The sequence below is a fragment of the Montipora capricornis genome, chromosome 5, assembly GCF_036669925.1.
Source record: "Montipora capricornis isolate CH-2021 chromosome 5, ASM3666992v2, whole genome shotgun sequence".
NCBI lineage: Eukaryota > Metazoa > Cnidaria > Anthozoa > Scleractinia > Acroporidae > Montipora > Montipora capricornis.
Genome location: NC_090887.1, coordinates 18,399,614 through 18,420,773, shown reverse-complemented (window position 1 = coordinate 18,420,773; position 21,160 = coordinate 18,399,614). Strand labels below are relative to the sequence as shown.

The 21,160-nt window shown below is 41.5% G+C and overlaps 1 protein-coding gene across 1 annotated transcript in view; it reads left to right on the top strand.

Annotated features, from left to right (window-relative positions):
* Positions 1-21,160, top strand: part of LOC138049756 (protein sidekick-1-like) — a 25,320-nt gene extending 4,160 nt beyond the window's left edge. Inside the window, exons 6-25 of the mRNA XM_068896165.1 lie at positions 923-1,068; positions 1,667-1,957; positions 3,336-3,632; positions 3,851-4,144; positions 5,397-5,689; positions 5,834-5,975; positions 7,543-7,830; positions 8,141-8,482; positions 9,966-10,268; positions 11,827-12,123; positions 13,061-13,366; positions 14,028-14,321; positions 15,529-15,831; positions 16,528-16,994; positions 17,608-17,702; positions 18,214-18,370; positions 18,651-18,717; positions 19,058-19,332; positions 20,331-20,511; positions 20,766-21,160. Coding sequence (XP_068752266.1) covers positions 923-1,068; positions 1,667-1,957; positions 3,336-3,632; positions 3,851-4,144; positions 5,397-5,689; positions 5,834-5,975; positions 7,543-7,830; positions 8,141-8,482; positions 9,966-10,268; positions 11,827-12,123; positions 13,061-13,366; positions 14,028-14,321; positions 15,529-15,831; positions 16,528-16,994; positions 17,608-17,702; positions 18,214-18,370; positions 18,651-18,717; positions 19,058-19,332; positions 20,331-20,511; positions 20,766-20,938 — 5,011 coding nt within the window. The 3' untranslated portion in view covers positions 20,939-21,160. The remainder of the gene's footprint in view (positions 1-922; positions 1,069-1,666; positions 1,958-3,335; positions 3,633-3,850; positions 4,145-5,396; positions 5,690-5,833; positions 5,976-7,542; positions 7,831-8,140; positions 8,483-9,965; positions 10,269-11,826; positions 12,124-13,060; positions 13,367-14,027; positions 14,322-15,528; positions 15,832-16,527; positions 16,995-17,607; positions 17,703-18,213; positions 18,371-18,650; positions 18,718-19,057; positions 19,333-20,330; positions 20,512-20,765) is intronic.

The window sequence follows — 21,160 nt, the reverse complement described above, 5'->3', positions numbered from 1 at the left end:
TGGCAAAACTGAGCTTTGATTTGGATCCAAAGGCCTTTTACTTTGAGTGTAAGTTTTGGATTTCACGGTGCGCCATTACGCACGTTCAAAACTGAACGATTGGACCTCAAACGGTTGGATCCAGGGAAAAGTGACGTGAGAGGCGCACTAGCTTACTAGCTTAAGATTGCAGCGTGTGAACGCAGCTTATTATATATTCAAAGCGTGAATTTAAAAGTCTGAAAGCCCAAAACCCCCGTGCTGCATATTAATTCTGCGGCGTACACACGTATTGCACTCTTAAACAAGTGAGCCTTTGACGTCATTTTCTCCTCGATCCAGCTCTCGCAAGAACATAATGTTAGTAATGGCGGACCATTAAATAGGAAAATTACAGTTAAAATGAAGAGGTGTCTTTTGGAAATCAATACGTAAAACGTGGTTCACTTAGTGTTTTGTTGACATAGGTTTGAAATGCAAGGAAAAATATGAATTGATTTTTTGGTAGCAGGGGCACTTTAAGTAGCTAACCTCAGGTTAACACAACGTCGTTCCCAGGGCCTCTTTGTTGATGAGGAGAGACGACAATGGAGACCCTGGGAACGAGGATGAAGTTACCACGCCCTACAACCTAGTTCCCAGGGCCTTTATCAAAAACATAAAACAAACAGCGGCTACAAAGATAATGATAAAGCGCATTTTACTTTTGTTTTGACGTTTCGTGTGCTACAACCGTCACTTCTGAAGATGTATGTTGTAGCATACGAAACGTCAAGTCAAAAGTAATATGCGCTTTATCATCATGTTCGTAGCCTCTGTTTGTTTTATGTTTTTGATTAAGTTGAAATGGCCAAAGAGCAAGAATATTTAAAAAGAAAATATTTTTTAAATATACATACCCCAACGGCCCACTGCTATTGAAAAAGACATTTCTTCTCTTCAGGAGTTTAGCCGATCTGGCCGTCAACTTCACAGTGAAATTTAAGGGGACTGGATACGATGAAATCGAGCCACTTGAGACAAGCCTCAAGGACCAAAGCATGCTGGGTAGCATCCCGGTTAAACTTGTTGCCATGGAAGCAAATGACGGTAAGCAAACCAGGATTTGCCCCCCTGAAGGGAGGTCGGTCACGTTGTTTAAACGGCCAATTATTTCAGTTCAGAACGGAGCTTTATATATAGTTGGTCAGCGCCTATGATCTTCATGTTTGGTGCCTGGGCACTGATTATCAAACTGTATTATTGCCAAGAGTACCTCATTACAACAAGGTTTAAGCCGGACAAGCTCTTGACAGCGAGCTTTCGTTGTTTTAGCGGATACGCACGTAAAAACGATTACGACGATGAACCAGATTTGGGCGCATGGATTCTATGTATGTTTTAACTTTATTTGATTATTAAGCGCAAAACAAGGGTTGTATTAGGCATGCAACTTCCGTTTGTCGGTTGGCGCTGTTTGTGCCATTCAGTGTTTTTTTTTATTCTGAGGCCTTTGCTCGGAAACTAAAAACCAAAGACTAGATTACCTGAGTAAGGGCTGACCAGTTCTCAACATTGTTTCTTTTCAGTTCTATCGTGTTTTCTTTCAACCTCGTTCCCAGGGTCTCTATTGTCGTTGAGAGAAGAGAGACCCTGGCAACGAGGTTTGTTTTCCATATGACTTATATGTGTTATTGACTTTCTGCAGTTTACATCCAACCTCTTCTTGTTACAACCCAAAAGATAACTAATACCACTTTATCCGTCTCCTGGAGCGAGCCTCAAGACCTAACACATGGCATTTATTCCGGGGTTGAGATTTTCTATCGCTTGAATGAATCAGAGGAAAAACATAACGTCATGGTGGAACAGTGGTCTCCATTATATGAGATTAGGAATCTTCAGCCGTATTCCTGGTACGCAATTAGTGTCAGGCCCCACACCCTCGAGGGCACAGGAAAAGTAAGCGAGGAGATCTTGGCACGAACAAAGGATGGCTGTAAGGGAAAACATTGATACAGTTGTTGCTTGTTTAGAGTGGTTTTCGATTGAGTGTCGAAAGTAATTAGTTAATTACTTTGGTTTATGATTACTTCACTCGGTGATTGGTTCAAAGTTCTCGCGCCACTTTCTCAACCAATCAGAAGTGAAACAAAAACCTGGCCAATCGTTTCTTGCGCGTGCACATTTCCCCGTGCTTTGTGTCGGCTACGTGTAATTACTTCGAGTTTTGATTGGTTAACTGGATTGTCTTCGACCTTTTTGATTGGCCAAAGTAATTACTTTGGTTTGGTTTTACGACACTCATTTGAAAACTGCTCTATGATTACTTCACTCAGTGATTGGTTCAAAGTTCTCGCGCCACTTTTTCAACCAATCAGAAGTGAAACCAAAACCAATCGTGGCTTACGCGTGCACAGTTTCCCGCGTTTTGTGTCGGCTACGTGTAATTACTTCGAGTTTTGATTGGATTTAGACCTTTTTGATTGGCCAAAGTAATTACTTTGGTTTTGGTTTTACGACACTCAATTGAAAACTGCTCTATTTTTGGGTTTCCTGATTTAATTAGGCTGCAAGTATTTGTCTTATATCGGCGGATCCAACGCGAGAGTGGAAATGTAAACAGGGCAATTTTGGTCCCACTTTAGAAAGTACTAGTTCGCGCACCGTAGGTTCGGGCTTCCTGGTATTCTCGCACAACATGCTACTGTTTACGTAACGTAGGAGAATGAAAAGGCTGCCGGCGGTCTGTTTATCAATTCAATGATACAAGTTTGTTTTTTTTATGATTTCAGTGCCCACATCATCTCCTTTAAACGTTGATGGCTTCCTCGGCAAGTTCGAAGACATCATCGTAACGTGGAGTCCAGTTCCCGTTAATCATCAGCGTGGGGTTATTCAAGGTTATCATATTGTTTATGTGGCTCAACCTTCTGGCATTCAACAGAAACTGACAGTCACTGCAAATAAAACGCGAGTGGAACTGCAAAACCTGAAAATTTACACACTGTACACAATTGCGGTAGCTGCCGTCACTGTCGCCGGTCAAGGTCCGTCAAGTCCAGAGGTTGAGGTTCGATCGGCAGAGAGTGGTAAGAGACGTCCGATAGTTTGAATTTGTGATTGACCGACTGATTGACTGACTAAAGGACTGATGGACTGCATTGTTTCCTTTGAACGGTGTCCCACTTTCCATTCGATTGATTGATTGATTGATTGATTGATTAATTGATCGATCGATGGACCGACCATCGATTGATAGGTAGATTGATTTGCCATGCTTTTTTATATCAGTTCCAAGCCAACCACCTCCGATAATATTGACACACTCTGTTTATCAATTTAATGATACAAGTTTGTTTTTTTAATGATTTCAGTGCCCACATCATTTCCTTTAAACGTTGATGGCTTTCTCGGCGAGTTCGAAGACATCATCGTAACGTGGAGTCCAGTTCCCGTTAATCATCAGCGTGGGGTTATTCAAGGTTATCATATTGTTTATGTGGCTCAACCTTCTGGCATTCAACAGAAACTGACAGTCACTGCAAATAAAACGCGAGTGGAACTGCAAAACCTGAAAATTTACACACTGTACACAATTGCGGTAGCTGCCGTCACTGTCGCCGGTCAAGGTCCGTCAAGTCCAGAGGTTGAGGTTCGATCGGCAGAGAGTGGTAAGAGACGTCCGATAGTTTGAATTTGTGATTGACCGACTGATTGACTGACTAAAGGACTGATAGACTGCATTGTTTCCTTTGAACGGTGTCCCACTTTCCATTCGATTGATTGATTGATTGATTGATTGATTGATTGCTAGCTTGATTAATTGATCGATCGATGGACCGACCATCGATTGATAGGTAGATTGATTTGCCATGCTTTTTTATATCAGTTCCAAGCCAACCACCTCCGATAATATTGGCACACAGCACGAATTTCAACAGTGTCACGGTGACATGGAAAGCTGTCCCACAGAAGTATTCAGGTGGAGTTATCAAGGCTTACGGCGTGAAGATTGAGGGTCGTTCAAACAGACATGGATATCTATATACCTGTAGCAATAGTTTTAACATCGTAATCCAAGGTCTGGAAAAGGCAAAGGTTTACAAATTAAGTATTGCTGGCTATACATCAAAAGGAAGGGGAAACGTCAGTGAATACATGACAGTTCAAACTAATATTGGTGGTAAGTTGTAAAAAAGTAAAACATTCTCTCTTCCCAAGGTCTTCTATAATCAAGAAAACGTCATCAAGCAAAGAAGAACTCCTAAACAACCGATAAAATACGTAAATCGACTGTCCGCTCTTTTTGTCCAATAACCTTTTAGGAACAAAAAAAAAGGTTTTCCTTTTTTTTCTCATTCATCTCAATGGAACCCAGAGCCCATGGCTAACATTTGGCAGACATCTAAAATCTTTGGTTGTCATCAAAGATTTGATTGCTCATAATTTGTTATGTCCATATCATTCCGCAGTTCAAATGTATGCCATTTCATTTCATTGTTATTTTGTTATTTTTTGTTATTTATTTTTTGTTCGAGCAGGTTGAAGTTTTGGCAGCTATTCAGCTGATGTGGACCTGCTATACCCACCCACCCATATACACACAGAGGACAGCCACAACACCGGGAACTTCTACTCTTCTCGAATAGTGTGTGGGTTCTTTAACGTCCCACAGGGAACTAATGAATATGGAAGTTATTTGTGAGAGGGGACCTCCGGCTTATCGTCCTTATCCGAGAAGACTTGAAAGTGTAACCATTTGCCGATGTAATTACAAAGGCAGCACTTTCTCCTCATTTATTTAAAGACCCTGAGTGTTGTTCCGGCCGGAGACGCACTCACGGCCTCCCGCATGGCAGCCCGGTGCTCAACCAACTGAGCCACCGGGAACCTCTTATGGGAGATAGCACCTCCTGCTCGGGCTCGATAGCTAAGAGGATTGCAGAGCGCAATCGCAGGGTTAGAGGGTCGAAGCCCACCCAAGCCTGCTTGGTTGAGCATCGGGCTGTTACGCGGGAGGTTGCGGGTTCGAACCCTGGCCGGATCAACACTCAGGATCTTAAAATGTCTGAGGTTAAGTGCTGCCTTTGTCATTTCATCTGCAAATGGTTAGACTTTCCAATCTTCTCACATAAGGACTATAAACCGTGGGCCCCGTTTCTCAAATATCTTTCATGCTCGTAAGTTCCCTTTGGGACGTTACATGCAAAAACCCACACAATATTTGAGAAGAGTAGGGGATGGGGTCCCAGGTGTTGTGGCTGTCCTTTGGGAGTGTATAGGTGGGTGGGTATTGTCCACATCAGCTGAACAGTTGCCAAAACCTCAACCTGCTCAAACAAATAAATAAGAGAACAACAAACTATTAATTTCTTTATCCAACTGTGATAATCTTATCACACTCATTTCGGCATAATTTGTTATTTTGAACGCAGCCTGCCGAGCCCTTGGCATGGAGAACGGGAGTATTAGCAACCGTCAGATTACTGCGTCATCAAACCTTAATGATACAAAAAATGCTCGCTTGAACTACCGCGGAGCTTGGAGTGCAGCTTTTTATGACACCGAACCGTGGCTTCAAATCGATCTTGTGGCGGCGGTGACAATCACAAAGATAGCAACTCAAGGACGATTTGATGAGGATTACTGGGTCACAAATTATTCTTTGAACTATAGCCGTGATTCTCGGCTGTTTCTTAAAGAGTATAGGCAATCTGCAGTTATCAAGGTCAGTATCATTTTTCGTTCGAGACTTTTTGTAACTTTTAAAATCTTTTCGTTCTGTCCTTGCAATCGCTTCCCGTATGCACCTTGGCCCTGCGAATGAGTTTGTAGTGTTACCAAGACTTAATCTCTACACCCCTTTCCACAGTACTTTCAGGGTAACTGGGATAGAAACACAATTGCAGTAAATGTGCTCATTCCAGTCATCAAGGCCCGCTACGTTCGCATTTTGCCAAAGGCTTGGCACAGTTGGGCGTGCATGAGAGTGGAACTCTACTCTTGCAATTATGGTACGTATGACAACATGAATTCTGTTAGCAACCTTGAAAATCGATTTGCGTTTCCTTCCTTTTAAACATGAAGACGCGTTATAATAGGATTTGCTTGCTCCGTTTTGTTCGAATTCATTCAAGCACGACTGGCGATCCAAGATGGCGATCAACAAAAACGGGGTTCTCGAAAACGATACTTTCAGGGCAAAAAAACGCCCGCCCACACAAGCAGTTTTTATGTGACAATTTTATGTGGCAAATACACTTGATCGCGCAGATAGCACAACAAATAATTCTTGACAATTCGCAGTTAAGTGGGTCGGCAATGCCTTTGGACAGCAGAGATAAAGCAGAAAGAAGGTGAGGTTGCCTGATCGTTCTCAAATGGCGGTCACTGAGAGGCAAAAATTTGTCACCTTTTATGTCACGAGTCGTCTACACGAGCCATTTTTCGTATTTGACAATTTGACATCGCTCGGAATAGCAAAAATAAGTGTTAAAGTTGATTCACTTTAAACTAAATTCTGCCATAATATGTGAGCATCGCATTTCAAACTTCATGTTTTCTTCACCTCTTGAGGATGTTATAGACCGGTATAAACACGGTATATGTTGTGATACCACCTCGTCTGAACGCGATAAGTGCTTTTACACTAGTTCTATCAATAATCATCGTGTACAGTACTCAACAGAATTCACCACATTTTTCTGATGAGCGAATGGCCGTTTTAGTAGTAGAGAAGCATTATCCGTCTAGATGAACCATCTTTCGTTGCGCGACTGGAACGACGCACAAGGGAACATTATTCATCCAAACGGATAATACGTCTTGTGCCCGTCTTTATACTAGTAACGCAAAACCAGACAAACAACAAATGTTTGCCAAAGTTCGTTCATACGGATAATGCGTCGCATGTAGCTCGTCCCGTCTTTACACTGGACGAATAACACGAGAGACACATAATAAGCAACTTTCACGATAGCGTCATTTGACTACAACTACCAGAATTCAGTTTGTTTTTCTTTTGTTATTTAAAATTTGTATTCCCAGCGGGGTAAAAATAACAACAGCTCTAATTTGCATGAGACAAGCAAAACCTGTAGGGTTCTGGTACGAATCAGAAGTGAAACCAAAACCCATCGTGGCTCGCGCGTTCACATTTTCCCGCGCTTTGTGTCGGCTAGGTGTAATTACTTCGAGTTTTGATTGGTTTACTTGATTGTCCTTTTTGATTGGCCAAAGTAATTACTTTGGTTTTGGTTTTACAACACTCGATTGAAACTCGCTCTATGCGTCTCCAGTATAAAAACAGCCAATGACGAATGCATAAACAAGTTATAGCGTTCAATACGGAGGTGCTATAGAAACACAGCAATGGAGTCATTTTGATCAGCATATAATAACTTGCTTGCGCATTTCATGATTTGTGGCTACTCGTGATGTTGTGAAAGTTCTCAACTTGCAACTCGGCTACGGCAATTTTGAGAACTTTGAAAGTATCACCCGTGCCTATTACTGAATCACGAAACATACTCGGGTACATTCGATTTCTTATACATATCCCCAAACATGTCTTCGTTTCAGTCTTGATGGTGGACCCTGTAAATGTCACCAATATCACAGCAAGTTCATCAAGCGTAGGTTTGTCTTGGAAGCCGCCAGAGTTGATGGAACCAATCGCCGAATATCGCTTGGAAGTCGTTGATCTTCTAAGAGGAGTGCGGCGTAACCTTACCTTTAATTCTTCCACGACAAATGTAAACTTGGGTTTCTTGAAACCGTTTACGAGTTATGAATTTCAAGTTTTTGGTTCTACAAGCACCTGGGAGGGAAAAATTACAGATACAATCAGCGTGACTACGCAGGAAGACGGTACGTTTGGGCAAAAATTGCTCTGTCTTCGAAAACCACCCGAACTTTCTGATTGCCCCATTTTTTTCTGCAGCTTTAAACTTGCCAAATGCGCGTTTGTACATGTCTTTTACTTAGTCTCTTCATATTATAAGAGTGACTTGGTGAAATAGCCAGAACTGGAAAGTGCAATATTTGAAGAAGGGCTCGATCTAAATATTTTAATGGAAAGCAGTCTTCCGATAATTCAAAATCCGTATTGTCATGTCTCTTGCATGAGCTATCAATGCCTTTATTAGTGGTATTTCATATTTTTTTTCTTGCGACTTAGCTCCAAGTCAACCTCCAAGAAACTTTACTTTTCAACGCTCGACTTCTTCGGAACTGACGCTTGAATGGACACCAGTGCATCAGTTCTTTATCAATGGAAAGCTTCGTGGATACAAAGTCAAATACAAGAAAACTGAATCTCTAAGCGCCACCTGGACAACCCTTGTCATTAATGTCAATGAAACTCAACGATCTCGTCGAAAAAGGAGTGTAGCGGACGAAGCGATGACCTTTAATTTGGAAGGTCTAGAGGCGTATACGAACTATATTGTCCTAGTGTTGGCTTTTACAATTAAAGATGGTGTACCAACGTTGGCAACAAACTTCACCACTGCTCAAGATGGTATGTAAAGTGGCCAATATATTTATATTGATTTGTATTAATTTGATTTGATTTCATTTATGCACAACCCCACAAGCTATATTCAGCTTTAAACATTATCGTGTGAAAATAAAGTTCTATTTTTATTATTATTAACTTCTTACTAACCGAGCGCGGGGGCCGTACTGGGGGATTCTGGCCCGAGGTCGTGGCAGTACGGACCGAGCGCAGCGAGGTCCGTACAAAAGCGACCGAGGGCTCGGTTTGTAAGTAGTTTATTATATGGCTTTTTAATTACTTTTTGCTTTGTTTTTGCAAGCCCGTAATCGGCCCGTGGGCATTACGGGAGAATAATGCCCTACAATTCAGTCACAATTAGCCAATCAGAGCGCGCGTTATATCGGCTACAAACACGAGCCACATAATAGTACTACGTAACACCTGCTTTTGTTATGAAATACTAAAGGCGTGTTCACATTAGTCCTCGATTCTGATCGAATTATAATCGAATTAAATACGAAATGGGTAATTACAGCCTCTGATTATAATTGGATTATAATTTCTTCAAACAACCTCAAGGGCGCAACGTTCACGATAGCGCCATTTGACTACAACTACCAGAATTCAGTTTGCTTTCTTATCTTATTTAAATTTTTTATTCCCTGCGGGGTAAAAGTAGCAATAGCTCTAATTAGCATGAGGCAAGCAAAACCTAAAGTATTCTGGGACTTGCAGTCAAATGGCGTCATCATGCAAATGTTGTATCACATTGCGTAATAGGTCTGCCATTTTACAGTTTACAGTTTTCTCAGCGACCTAGCCTATGAATGGCTGCGAGGCTGTCGTTGGCCTTGTATTGACACAGACCTCAATGCTTTTCTCGTGTAAATTGTGTTTTTGTAATTCTAATTAGTCTACGTTGACAATAGAAAAGCGCAAAGGTTTGTCTCAAAGTAGGGTAACCGGCAGCCTCACTTCTATTCTTAGGCCAGGTAACTAAGCTCCAACTGTAAAATGGTCTATTGAACAAAATGGCGAACACGTGGTGGTATAAGCTGACGAAATTTCTAATTGCTTTATGGAGGGAAGATTTGGATTTATCTTCTATTCTCGTTAGCTATCCTCGGTTCTCTTCTCGCCTCAAGCATGGTGATGATAATCGTGGCAGCCCCACGATATGGCGCCATTTTGTTTCACATTGCGAGGTTACCCTGCCTATTGTATTTGAATTTTCGCAGATGTGAATAGAACCATAATTGAATAAAATTGAATGGCGTATGATAGCCTGATATATACTTCAGTTGATCATAATCAACGTTGAGTGTCCACACGCGCTACACGCTTTACACTGGCTGAGAATTAACTGTGGTTATCAACGAGGGGTTTGACGTCTCCAGGTAAAAATGGTACAAAGTAAACTGCATTAAAACTCTGATTTCGTTTCCGAGATTTGCAATTTACAACCTTTCCCAGAATTATCATTGCTCTTTTCACCATAATCTAGCACCGAATCACGCTCCAGTGAACATCACGGCCTACAACACAAGCTCTACGAGAATTAAGGTGACATGGCAACCAATCCCCCCAAGTCACGTGAATGGAATCCTCATAGGATACTGCGTAAAATATCGAAGAGCTGACAAAGTAAACGAGAACATTTCCATGGTAATGGTAAATAGCACCACAATGAGTGTAGAACTGAGCGGGTTGAGGAAGTATAAGCTGTATTCGATCGAGGTCTCCGGAAGAACCGCTGTTGGATTCGGAAACTACTCTGATGCTCTGTTTGTTCATACTGACCAAGACGGTGCGTTTTGAACGGTAGTAGTGTTACTGTAGTGACTAACGTAAGGTTCTTAGGCTTTTAAGATAATGCACATCAGTTTGGTTCTAATCCACTGGAACCGGCATTATTTCTTTAGAGGTGATGCTAGTTTTTTTGTATTCACCGTCTGTGAAGTGTCCATCGTAATTTTGCCTGATTAGTCATTCTTTCATTCGTTTAAAAGGTGCACAAGTCCTCAGTCCCCAACCACTCTTGAGGCTTATTTTTTTATTGTGCTATTTCTCTGACTACAATTAACATGTCGTATATGATGGCCCAGGAGGGTCACAGTCCAGTTTTAATTTTTCACAGTCCAGCTTTAATTTTATTCACAGTCCAGTTTTAATTTTTCATAGTCCAGTTTTAATTTTATTCACAGTCCAGTTTTAATTTTGTGAGTCGTCACCAGTTCTCTCGTAGGTCACAGATCACAGGTCATTGTTTTACCAATACAGAAAGTATCCTAAACCTTAGGAATTAGGCCGCCTAAACAAAAGCTTTTAGGCAGAAGGTTAGCTTTTGTGAATGTTTAGAATACTTTCTGTATTGATAAAACAATGACCGGTAACCTGTGACCTGTGAGAGAACTGGTGACGACTCACTAAATTAAAACTGGACTGTGACCCTTCTGGGCCATCGTAATGTCGAAATAGTTATTGCTCAAGCCACGCGCATTTTGGGGCTTGCATAGTCAAGAATACCAGAGCAAGGCGTGCTGTATGACTGAAGTTTTTATAATTCTCAAGGTACCGCCTGAAGAAGTCTGGTCGTGTCGAAGGAGCCTTTGACCAGGAGCCTAAAACTTAATTGTATTTTTGGAACGGCGTTTTTACAGACCGAGTTATTCTCGTTTTTCACATGACGTCACGGCCGCCATGTTGGAGCCCCTAAACAAAGAAACGGCCGCCATGTTGGAGCCCCGACCAAATCCTACGGGAATTCAGCTCTATTATTATGCAAACGTTTTTTTGTGTTTTCGTTGAAACATGGCTGTTGATTACGTGAGTGAAAACCAACAATTTTTTAGATTGATTTTCCAGCGAAACCAGACCTTTCCAGCTAATCACAAATCTTGCATGACAAATTATTTCCCATGGGATAAAAAATGGTCACTGGTATAGACCCTTTGTATATATGACACCTAAATTTGAATAACAGTACTTTGTACATCCTTAGCCTCGCCCTTATGTTTCTAGACGAAGGATTTTTCTCATGAATGTGAGGCTTAGGATGTACATTGCCATTTATGCAAGTGGTCTATACTCGTGCAACACAAATCTTATTTAAGAACTCGTCTAAAAATAGCTTGATCTGTGAGAATGCCGTTTGCAACCAATATCTGGAGACACAGGTAACAATGCAGCAATGTACAATTGCTGGTGGACGAACAAAAGAAGCTAATGAGACATCTTTTGTTTTCGTCCACCAACATGGCGCCGATGACGTCACGTGAAAACCACCTATTGTGGACTCGTGAGTGTCTCTAGTTTTTTTCTGAATATTAAGTAACCTGCTTTATTTTACATGATTTTTTTTTTAGTTCCCGATGATCCACCAAGTAACATAAGGGCAATCGGAACTGAACCAACAGTGATTAAAGCTTACTGGCTTCCGGTGTGGAAGGAAACCAGGAATGGCGTTTGTCTTGGATACAAGTTGGATTTACTCGCTTCTTCTGGTCACAAAATTCGCAACTACACTGTCAGTGCTTCTGTACTCTCTCTTAAGATCACTGGTCTAGAGGTCTGGACCAATTACAGCATCAAAATGGCTGCTTTCACCATAGCAGGAGTGGGGAAATGGAGCGACGCAATACTAGTAGATACAACAGAAGAAAGTAAGCCATATATGATCACCCTACCCCAGGCGTTGGAAAGGCTGGATAGCACTATCCATTGGATAATTCCTTGTCAAGTAGATATTAATTTGAATTTGAAGGGATTTATGACGCGTGGCGTTATTCACCATTTAAACAACCGAGACCCGATGTTTTGTTAGGAACATAAACCCTAAAGACATGTTCATTTTGTAAACCACCAAGGGTAAAAAATACATCCCCAATAAAAATATTGAAAAAATGTGTGTTTCTCGATGATGACTTACGGCATACTCGGAAAAAAAAATACTTACTTCCGACATGAGTTGGCTCACTTGGTCGAGGTAAGCGCACGAAAAGAACGGGATCAGGAAGAGCAGGAAGAATCTCTTTTACTCTCCCTTTTCTTCTCTCGCGCTACAGTCATCATCGAAAAAATACATCTCCATTTTATTTACCGGGGTTAACAGTTACCACCTCTTTCGTCACAATAGCAAAAATGCACCAATGGGCCCTTTGCAACATAGTGATCACGTGATACAAAAATTGCCATATTGTAACGGAAATTGCGCGCTGGGACATCTAAAAGAAAGCAAGTTAATCTAAATTTTCTTTGTTTTAGATGTTCCAGTGGGCAATTTGCGTTCCAATATGGCGATTTTTGTACCATGTGATCACTATCCTGCAAAGGGGCCATTGTTATTTGAACTCCCACCAACCTCGTTCCCAGGACCTCTTCCTTGACTTCTGGGCTAAGACAAGGGAGAGGTCCCGGGAATGAGGTTGATCTCCCACGAGTCCAGTGGTAGAGCATACGAACCATTAATGGAAAGTGGTAGGTTCTACTTCTTCAAAGAAGCACCCGGGCTTTTTCCAAGCATCCCCGAGTCAGCATCTAATATATCTCTGTCTGTGTCGTTGGTGTAACCATTGCCTTTCTCTTGTGTTTAATATACAGCTCCAAACAAACCCCCAGCCAAGCTAACAGGATATGCCAAGAATTCAACCTCAATATCTGTAAAATGGGATCCACTTGTCTTACCAAACATTCGAGGAGTTCTTCGTGGCTATGCTGTGTATTATAAAGAAGCGCCAAACTCAGTTCATCCAAGCATTCTAAAAAACATAACGGTTGACATGTCGGTTACATACGCCCTTCTGATCAATTTGCACAAGTATACAGAGTACTTCATCTGGGTAACGGCATTCACAACTCAAAACGGAGAGATGAGTCAATCCATATCTGTAAAGACACTCGAGGACGGTGAGTTTTTTCACTTTCTCACTTGGTCTCTGTTCCTTTTAAACAAGGTTTCCTCTGAGATGATAACTGACATGAAACCATTGCCAGTTCACATCGGTCTCTTTCGGAATCCTCTCAGCTGTTCACTCAAGCCCAGCTCAGACTGGTAAAGCTTATTTCGGTCGGTGGACGGATATGAATCTTTCAGACCAGTAAGAGAGTTTTTCCCCGTTTGCTTTGCAAGAAAAATTCGGAACAAACCCATCTTTTGCACGTGGAGGAGCATGTCAGCTGTATGATGTGCGCAAAAGTTACTAGACTGCTCACCAGGTCTCATGTTCGTACGTGATATTTGGTGCGAAGTCGCAATGGGCCATTTCCGAGTTGCTGTTTGTCTCGGTTTCGAAGTGAGTCTTGGTGCTCAACTATTGAAAGGGAAATGAGTTTGATTTGCATAAGAATACGCAACTCATTTCTATTTGAATGGTTGTGCACCAGGACTCGCCTTGAAACTGAGGCATGCAACAACTCGGAAATGGACTATTGGTAAGTTTCTAGGTCATGGTTTCTAGTCCCGTTCAAGCCTGAACTATATGTCAGTCTTCCTATGCAGCTAATTCGTGAATGAATAACAGCGCATGTCATACCTTAGCTAATCGGTAACACTTTCAATCCTTTCCAGTTCCCGACCGTCCGCCATCCTTCATCACGCATTCGTCACCAAGCTCCACAACCGTTCTGCTTAACTGGGGTTCAGTCCCTCCAAGGTTCAAGAACGGTATCATAAGAGGCTTTAAAATTGAGTACCAGGAAAAGAAGCCCAATGCAATGGTGGAGGCTAGAGAGCGCATGCTCGTGAACTCGGTGTTCCTTGACAATCTTCAAAAGTTTACAGTGTATACTGTGCGTGTGCGCGCTTTTACTGTTCTAGGATACGGACCAGCGATTAATACAACTATCATCACAAATCAAGATGGTGAGCAACTCGTTTGGTCCATATGGGCATAATTTTCTTCTTTTTTTGCAGATTAAATCAGTAAAATCATTAATTTATCAAAATTTTACAATAGGATGTTGAAAACTTGGGCATTTTTACAAGAGGGGAAATCGGTGAATACTAGCCGAAGAAAACGCTTTGCTGATTAGAGAGTAAAGGTGCAAGCTGTTTTTCAAATTCGTCTGTATCCAAAATAAAATTGGTCCAAACTTGTCTATGCCGACAAGGAGCAGGCGTTGCTCAGTTGGTCAGTGCGCGGCTTTCGGAGGAAGATGTCGCCGGTTCGATTCTCGGTGACTTCAGCGTCTTTTGCGACTTTCCTCTGATCCGTGTAGCTATAGCTTTAAATATCCGTAAAACGGAGCACAGACAGAGGGAGGGAGGGGGGGGGGGGGGGAAAGGGCGCACCGTCGGCTTCCATTGATACTAGTTTCGTAACTGAAGGAACTACCGACGTTAAATAAAATGCCTTTACTTTGCTTTACTTTAGTTTGCTTTGCTATGCTTTGTTGGAGGCGAAATTGTGCTCCGATATCCGTTATGTCCACAAAAATGGAACTGATTTGATTCACGCCCGTATAGGCCTCGTCAAATGTTACCATACCTCTCTTCACTTGCGTCCAGAAAATGCAATTTAAACTTCCTCGAATTTTACTCTTTAAGAACACGTAAACAGTTTGGATAACTCGAATCTAAAATCAACCCTACCGCCAACTGAGTCGTTTTACGGAGGGAGAAAATAGGGAACTGAAGCAAGGACTAAAAGACGACTTTGATTACCAAAACAATAGCTTTGCCGTAAGACACGCACGTGCGTTTCACATTTTGAGACATTTCTTTCCAGTTTTTTTTTTCCGTCGTCCTGCCAACCGTGTGAAATGATCAAATGTGAGGTTCTGTGAAGGACGAGAAGATCTGACGATGATTTTTCAATTTTCTCTCCGAACCACCACACCGTTAATGACAATTTTATTCCTCAAAGGTTGGTACACACTTTCTATGCTGAACGAGTTAGAGCAATGGGAAAATTGTCCTGATAACGGCAAGTAATACTTTTAATATAACGTTGTCGTAGCCGTCCTCGTGGTCTTAAGAGTATTTAGACTTCGGCGTTAATCTATTCAGGCGCAGTTCTCAAAATGTATGAATGAACTTAATAAATCCACCGTAATCGTTCACTTTCAAGTTCCCAGCAAACCACCGCAAAGCATCACTGCAGAAAGCCACGTTACCTTGACGACCATTCCCGTCCGCTGGACAGAAATCAATTCGCGCCACATCCACGGAGTGTTGCTTGGTTACAAGGTCAGGTACCAGGTCATCGCTGTTGGCCAGGAAAAAATTGAAGATCAACCAATCACAGAAATCAGAGTAAATTCATCTACCCTTTCATTGGTGTTAGGGAATCTTGAGGTGTTTACTTTATATCGCATTGACGTGGTGGGATACACGATCGTGGGGGATGGTCCATCAGCCTGGATTAATGCAGGTTTGTTTCCGATAATCCTCTCTGTTTTCATTTCGAACGATTGTGTTGAAAAATGATCCTTTGAGGCAATGTTTCCATCTCCAGGGGCCCGTTTCTCGAAAGTCCCGAAAACTTTTCGGGCCCGAAAAGCCGTTTGTGAAACTGCCAATGGCTTGTTTTGGAAACCCGATCTTTTAACATGTTTTCAAGGCAACAAAATTCAAAATGACTGTGAACCTTGACTACTTAAATTTTCTCCCTTTTTGAGATACAAAAGGAATTGTGACACCCGAAAATGGCCCGTAAAGTTTCGGGACTTTCGAGAAACGGGCTCCGTTTCTTTTAACCCGTTGTATACTGACTTGTCATGACATAATATGCACGAGACTAACTTGCCCTTGCCAGGATAGACATGAACGAGACTGACTTTTTTTCGTGACATAACTTGCCCAAAGGATGTCGTTTCTGGCCTCGCAAGGACAATTTTGGATGTACAATTTGCCATTACCACTTCGTCAACTCGTGCAAGAGTCCACGAAAAAGGCATTAAAACAAACACATTTTTCTGGTCCGTAATCACGCTAACATAGCTACGTTGTTTTGTTTTGAAATTGTGAATGTATAGTTTTAAACCTAGTCGTAGAAGGGTTTCCGTTAATTGCTTTAAGCATAAAAGGCTTGATTTGTACCAACAACTTGTTTACTTATCATGCACAGAGACTTGTCGTTGTTATAAACGCTTTACCACAAGCTGGTACGCCTTCCAACCGTACGTCCAGTCGTCAAAAAACGGCACTCCAAGTGGCCTTATTCCACCAATCTTGAGCAAGCTGGTAGTCACATGCTGTAAAACGTGTAAATCACATGGAACATCTTACGTGGACTTAAACTCAAATGGGTTTGACCAGTCAGCGAAGCTGCCCAATTCGCGCAGGCTCAAGTCAAGCATCGCGGATCCCACCGACTTTTTCTTCCCTGTTTATGGTTTTAAAGACCAGTCACACTTCGCGGAAGAGTTTGGTTATCATGGTCTGGTGGAGTCACCTGGAATGGCGTACATTGTGAATCCAAACTCGCATGATGACATGCCCAATGCAGTGTTGATGAAGGTCGTATCATGTTGGCCAGCGGTGGTGCTTGTATTCATGATAACCTATGTAGCAGGCCTAATCATTTGGTCAGTGGTAAGTCAAGACATTCAGCGTTATCTCTGTATCGTAATGCGCATGCATGCCTCCATATAGAAAGCCCATCTCTCGTTCTTTTTTTTGCAGTTGTCTGCTGTCATTTTAATTTTTTTCATTGTTATGAAAAATATCACAAACACGGCTGGGTTTTGCAAAGAGCTTATATATATTTGTGAGTGGCAAGGTTGTGTTGATAAATGAAATATTCTGCTAAGAGTCTTGAGAATCACATTGACATGAGACAAGCCCAGAGCGGGCAAAGTAGAATGAAAAGTGGACTTCGCAAAAATCTGGCAGTTCATGAAAAGGAGAATGGACCAAGTGTTCTTTGCAGGGGACTGGACCCCAAGGCATGATATGGTTCCCGCATCTCAATAAAATGGCAGATGATTGCCTTGCTTTTAAGTGACTTAGGTAAAACGAAATTGTAATGTTTTCCCGTTTAACTCGCCTTTTCGCAAATTTTAGCAAATTTGCCTTTTCTCTAATAAAAACGAATTGCTCGAAAATTTGGTGCGAACCAACTTAAACCAGTGTTCTAAGAATGCAGAAGATCCATTGGGGTTGTTTAAAAACACGCAATTAAACCTCTCGTGTTATTTTTGGACAGGAATCTCAATACAATTCACGGGACTTTCCTGAGTCGTTCATCCTGGGAGCACCAGAAGGATTTTATTGGGCTTTTGTTTCCATGACAACTGTTGGGTAAGTTTGACTTCTTTCCAGAATGACCCGACATGAGTTTTTCCTGGCAAGCAAGCAAGCAAGCATGCATGATTTCATTTTTGTTTCCTGAATCTGGAAATAAATTGAAGCTAGTTAAAACTGTCAGGAGCCTACGAAAAGGAGCGACAAACACAGGTAAATTCTAAAGTTAATTTTTTGTGCACCCTGTGATGTTTTCAAAGAAATAGCACAATAACTGCTAAGCCAACAATGCACAGCGGGAGAAGCCGTTCTAGAACAGATCTTCAAGAAACGACAACTCAAATGGAGAAAAATATAGTTGTACGCTACAAATCAATGACTCCATATTATGTTTGATGGTTTGTGTTCTCGTCTTTGCTACAAACAGTAGTTCAGTTTCTTGATTTTTAAGTCTAACGAATTAACAGCAATGAGGTGACGGGATCATTGAAGGAAGTTTGGTTTAATAGCCTTAATGGCAATGACATATTTAAAAAAAGAAACGCATCTCTGTGTTTCTTCTTCGCAGATATGGCGACCGCGCCCCGATCTCATTTGTTGGAAGACTTCTTGCCGTTGTTGTCATTCTATATGGATTGGTGATCTTTGGACTTGTGAATAGCTTCATGGCGACATCCCTTACAAGCGTCACACTGGACACAGACTACAAAATTTACGGTGCAAAGGTCACCGACGCCTGTGCATGAACTATGGATATAAATAATAATAATAATAATAATAATAATAATAATAATAATAATAATAATAAACTTTAAGTTATCGCGGCAGTCAACATGCAATTAGCAGTTTTCTCTTTACCCCAAAGAAAACAAAAATCATAAAAGTTAAGGGTTTCAAACCGTCGCCGACCTGTGACGGTGCGATTGTGACCCTTTTATGAAAAACACATTTAACCAGTCAGTCGGGGAGTTATATAGATTTTTTAGCCTTTTTTTCATATTTTAGGTAGCAGCGATCGAGGATTCACCTGAATACAGAATGGGAATACGGAAAAATGCAAGGATGGAGACAGGTATTTGTTGTTTTCGTTGGAAAAACAACTACAACGGTGTTTTCTTAGCTCGACAGGACTTCGTAGTACTTCTAAAAAGTGATAATTTGCGAATAAAACAGTAAAATTTGTTTGGAACAGAGATCGTAACGATTTAAACATGAAGAGATTAGGTACAGTTCAGTTAAAGGCTTGGGACTTATATTTGCGTTTGCGTCGGAGACCATAATTTCTTGTGTCCATAACCTTGTGAAATTATTCCTTATTCATCGTCGGAGAGCACAATAATGTCTGTGCAATCCGACAAAAATTGCAAGGGCCCTTCTTCAACCATTGTTACGTTTTATATTGTCTCTTCAAGATCAGGTGTACCACACTTTTGAAGATATCTACACAGCTCTACGGAAACGGAGGGTCATCGGTGCTTTAATAGACACGTACAGTGCAGGAAGCGGCAAAGAGAGATTTGAACAGGAACATCTTCGAGTAAATAAAATTCTGGATTATTCATCCACATATGGAGTGGTAATGGGTAAAGAGGCCAAGAAGCTGAGAAAATGTTTCAAGGCTTACACTCAACATGGCTTTGCCAACGAAATCGCACGTCTTATTCAGGAGAACACAAAACAATTAAAGGTACAAGTTCAAGTATGAGATAAAAAAATTGTTGGGTTACTTGAGCACACCCCCTTCCTAATTCTTACCCTCCAAGCTCCCCTTTCCCGATAGCTTGGCTTGGAAACAAGAACAGAGATAACTGTGCTTAGCGCGGTTTCAAGGAAGCCAAAAACGCGATTATTTCATCGGTAAGTACGATCTCACGACTTATGTCTTCCGTTTCTTAAAGGTCCTTATCCTAAAATCTATTCGAAAACCTCAATTGGCTTGAAGAGTTTTGTATGACACCATAGAAATGTGCGTGTTCCTAACAGGAATCGGACCATAACTGGCCGATTAGTGGCTCGAATGCTCTACTAATACTAATACAACACTGATAGAGCTTCAGTAGACCCGCTTACGGTTTGGCTCTAGGGCGTTCCCAAAGGCTGTTCCTTCAAGATTATAATTCAGAAACATTACAATTAATTGCAATTAAGTTTCGTGTTTTTGAACATCTTGTTTGGCGCCTGAAAAGTTTTGGGCCGCGAAAAAACCTGCGGCTGTGGATTTTAGTCTGACCTATGCCGTTGGAACAACGCACGGTCTCCTTTACTAGAGTTCAGTGAATGTCTTATGGCAGGAACCCATGACCCGGAGCCTACAACTCTACTGCGTTCGTGTATCGGCGTTTTCACAGACCGATTTATTTTTAGATTGAATTTTCCGCGAATGAGACTCCCACAGGAGCCCAATGACCAATTACAAGAGATTAAGCTGACGTCACAGGGTCACCGAACCGGAACTGCCTTTGTTTTTTTACCTAATTCGCGGGAAGGGCTAGTCTAAAAATAAACCTACTTGTGAAAACGCCGTTTCACAGACGCTGTATGGAAGTTGCACGCTCCAGATGGGCTCCTGCTTATGGTCATTTGATGACCTGTAGAAGGTAATTCTTTTTCCGACATTCACCCTCAGTACGAAGTAAAATAGTTGATTTTTTAATAGTTTCTAGTAAAAATAACTTTATCTTGTAGGAGCCCCCCGACTCACTCCCAGTTGAGAAGTCAACAGGTATCTTTGATAGTCGGAGCACTTTATTTCAAAGAACCTTTCTCACAGCCACTACGGTATTGGCAGCTTTCACGTTGGTTGGTATCATCTATGAAGTCAAACGACGCTTGAGAGCGCGATCCCTGACTTATCCATGGCAACTCGGTAAGTTCTAAGCATGCAGTTAACAGTCAGTATTTGTATTGCATTGCTGTTGCTAAATATCCGCTCATTATATCCTTAAATGTATTGAAAGTTCCACCTGCGAGCATTCTAAACCATTCCCCTCATCAGAGCCACTTTCTCTGCTCTTAGTCATACAAAAAAGACAATTTTCTGCCTCATTTGCAAATCTATGTTCTAAGAAAGCCGGATTTGTGTCTGCTGTTTCAATTAATCCCGTTCATTGCCTTTATCAGATTCAAGAAAGGCGTTGTTAGTTGAAATGAGAGAGATGGTGGAAGATTTCAATAACAACATAATGACGATATGGGAAACATTGACGTCGAGACACAAGCAAGAGAGGAAAAACTTTGTAAAAGGTCTGAGGAGAAATGCGAAGACAAAGTATCTGTGGATCGGAAAAACATAACTGGGCAGCTGTGCTTAAGAAAACCACCACCTCAAGTGTAATTAACGCGTTATAATCTTATGTCTACAAAGAACAACCTTTAACAATCGTTCAGTTACAAGCATCTCAGATGGTAGGCGCCTGCTTTATGTAAAATATATCTTAGTTAACTTATGCCCGTTACTTGCTGCTAAATTGCTAGAATTGTATTTGTAGAAAACAAGTTGAATAAAAAGTGTTTAT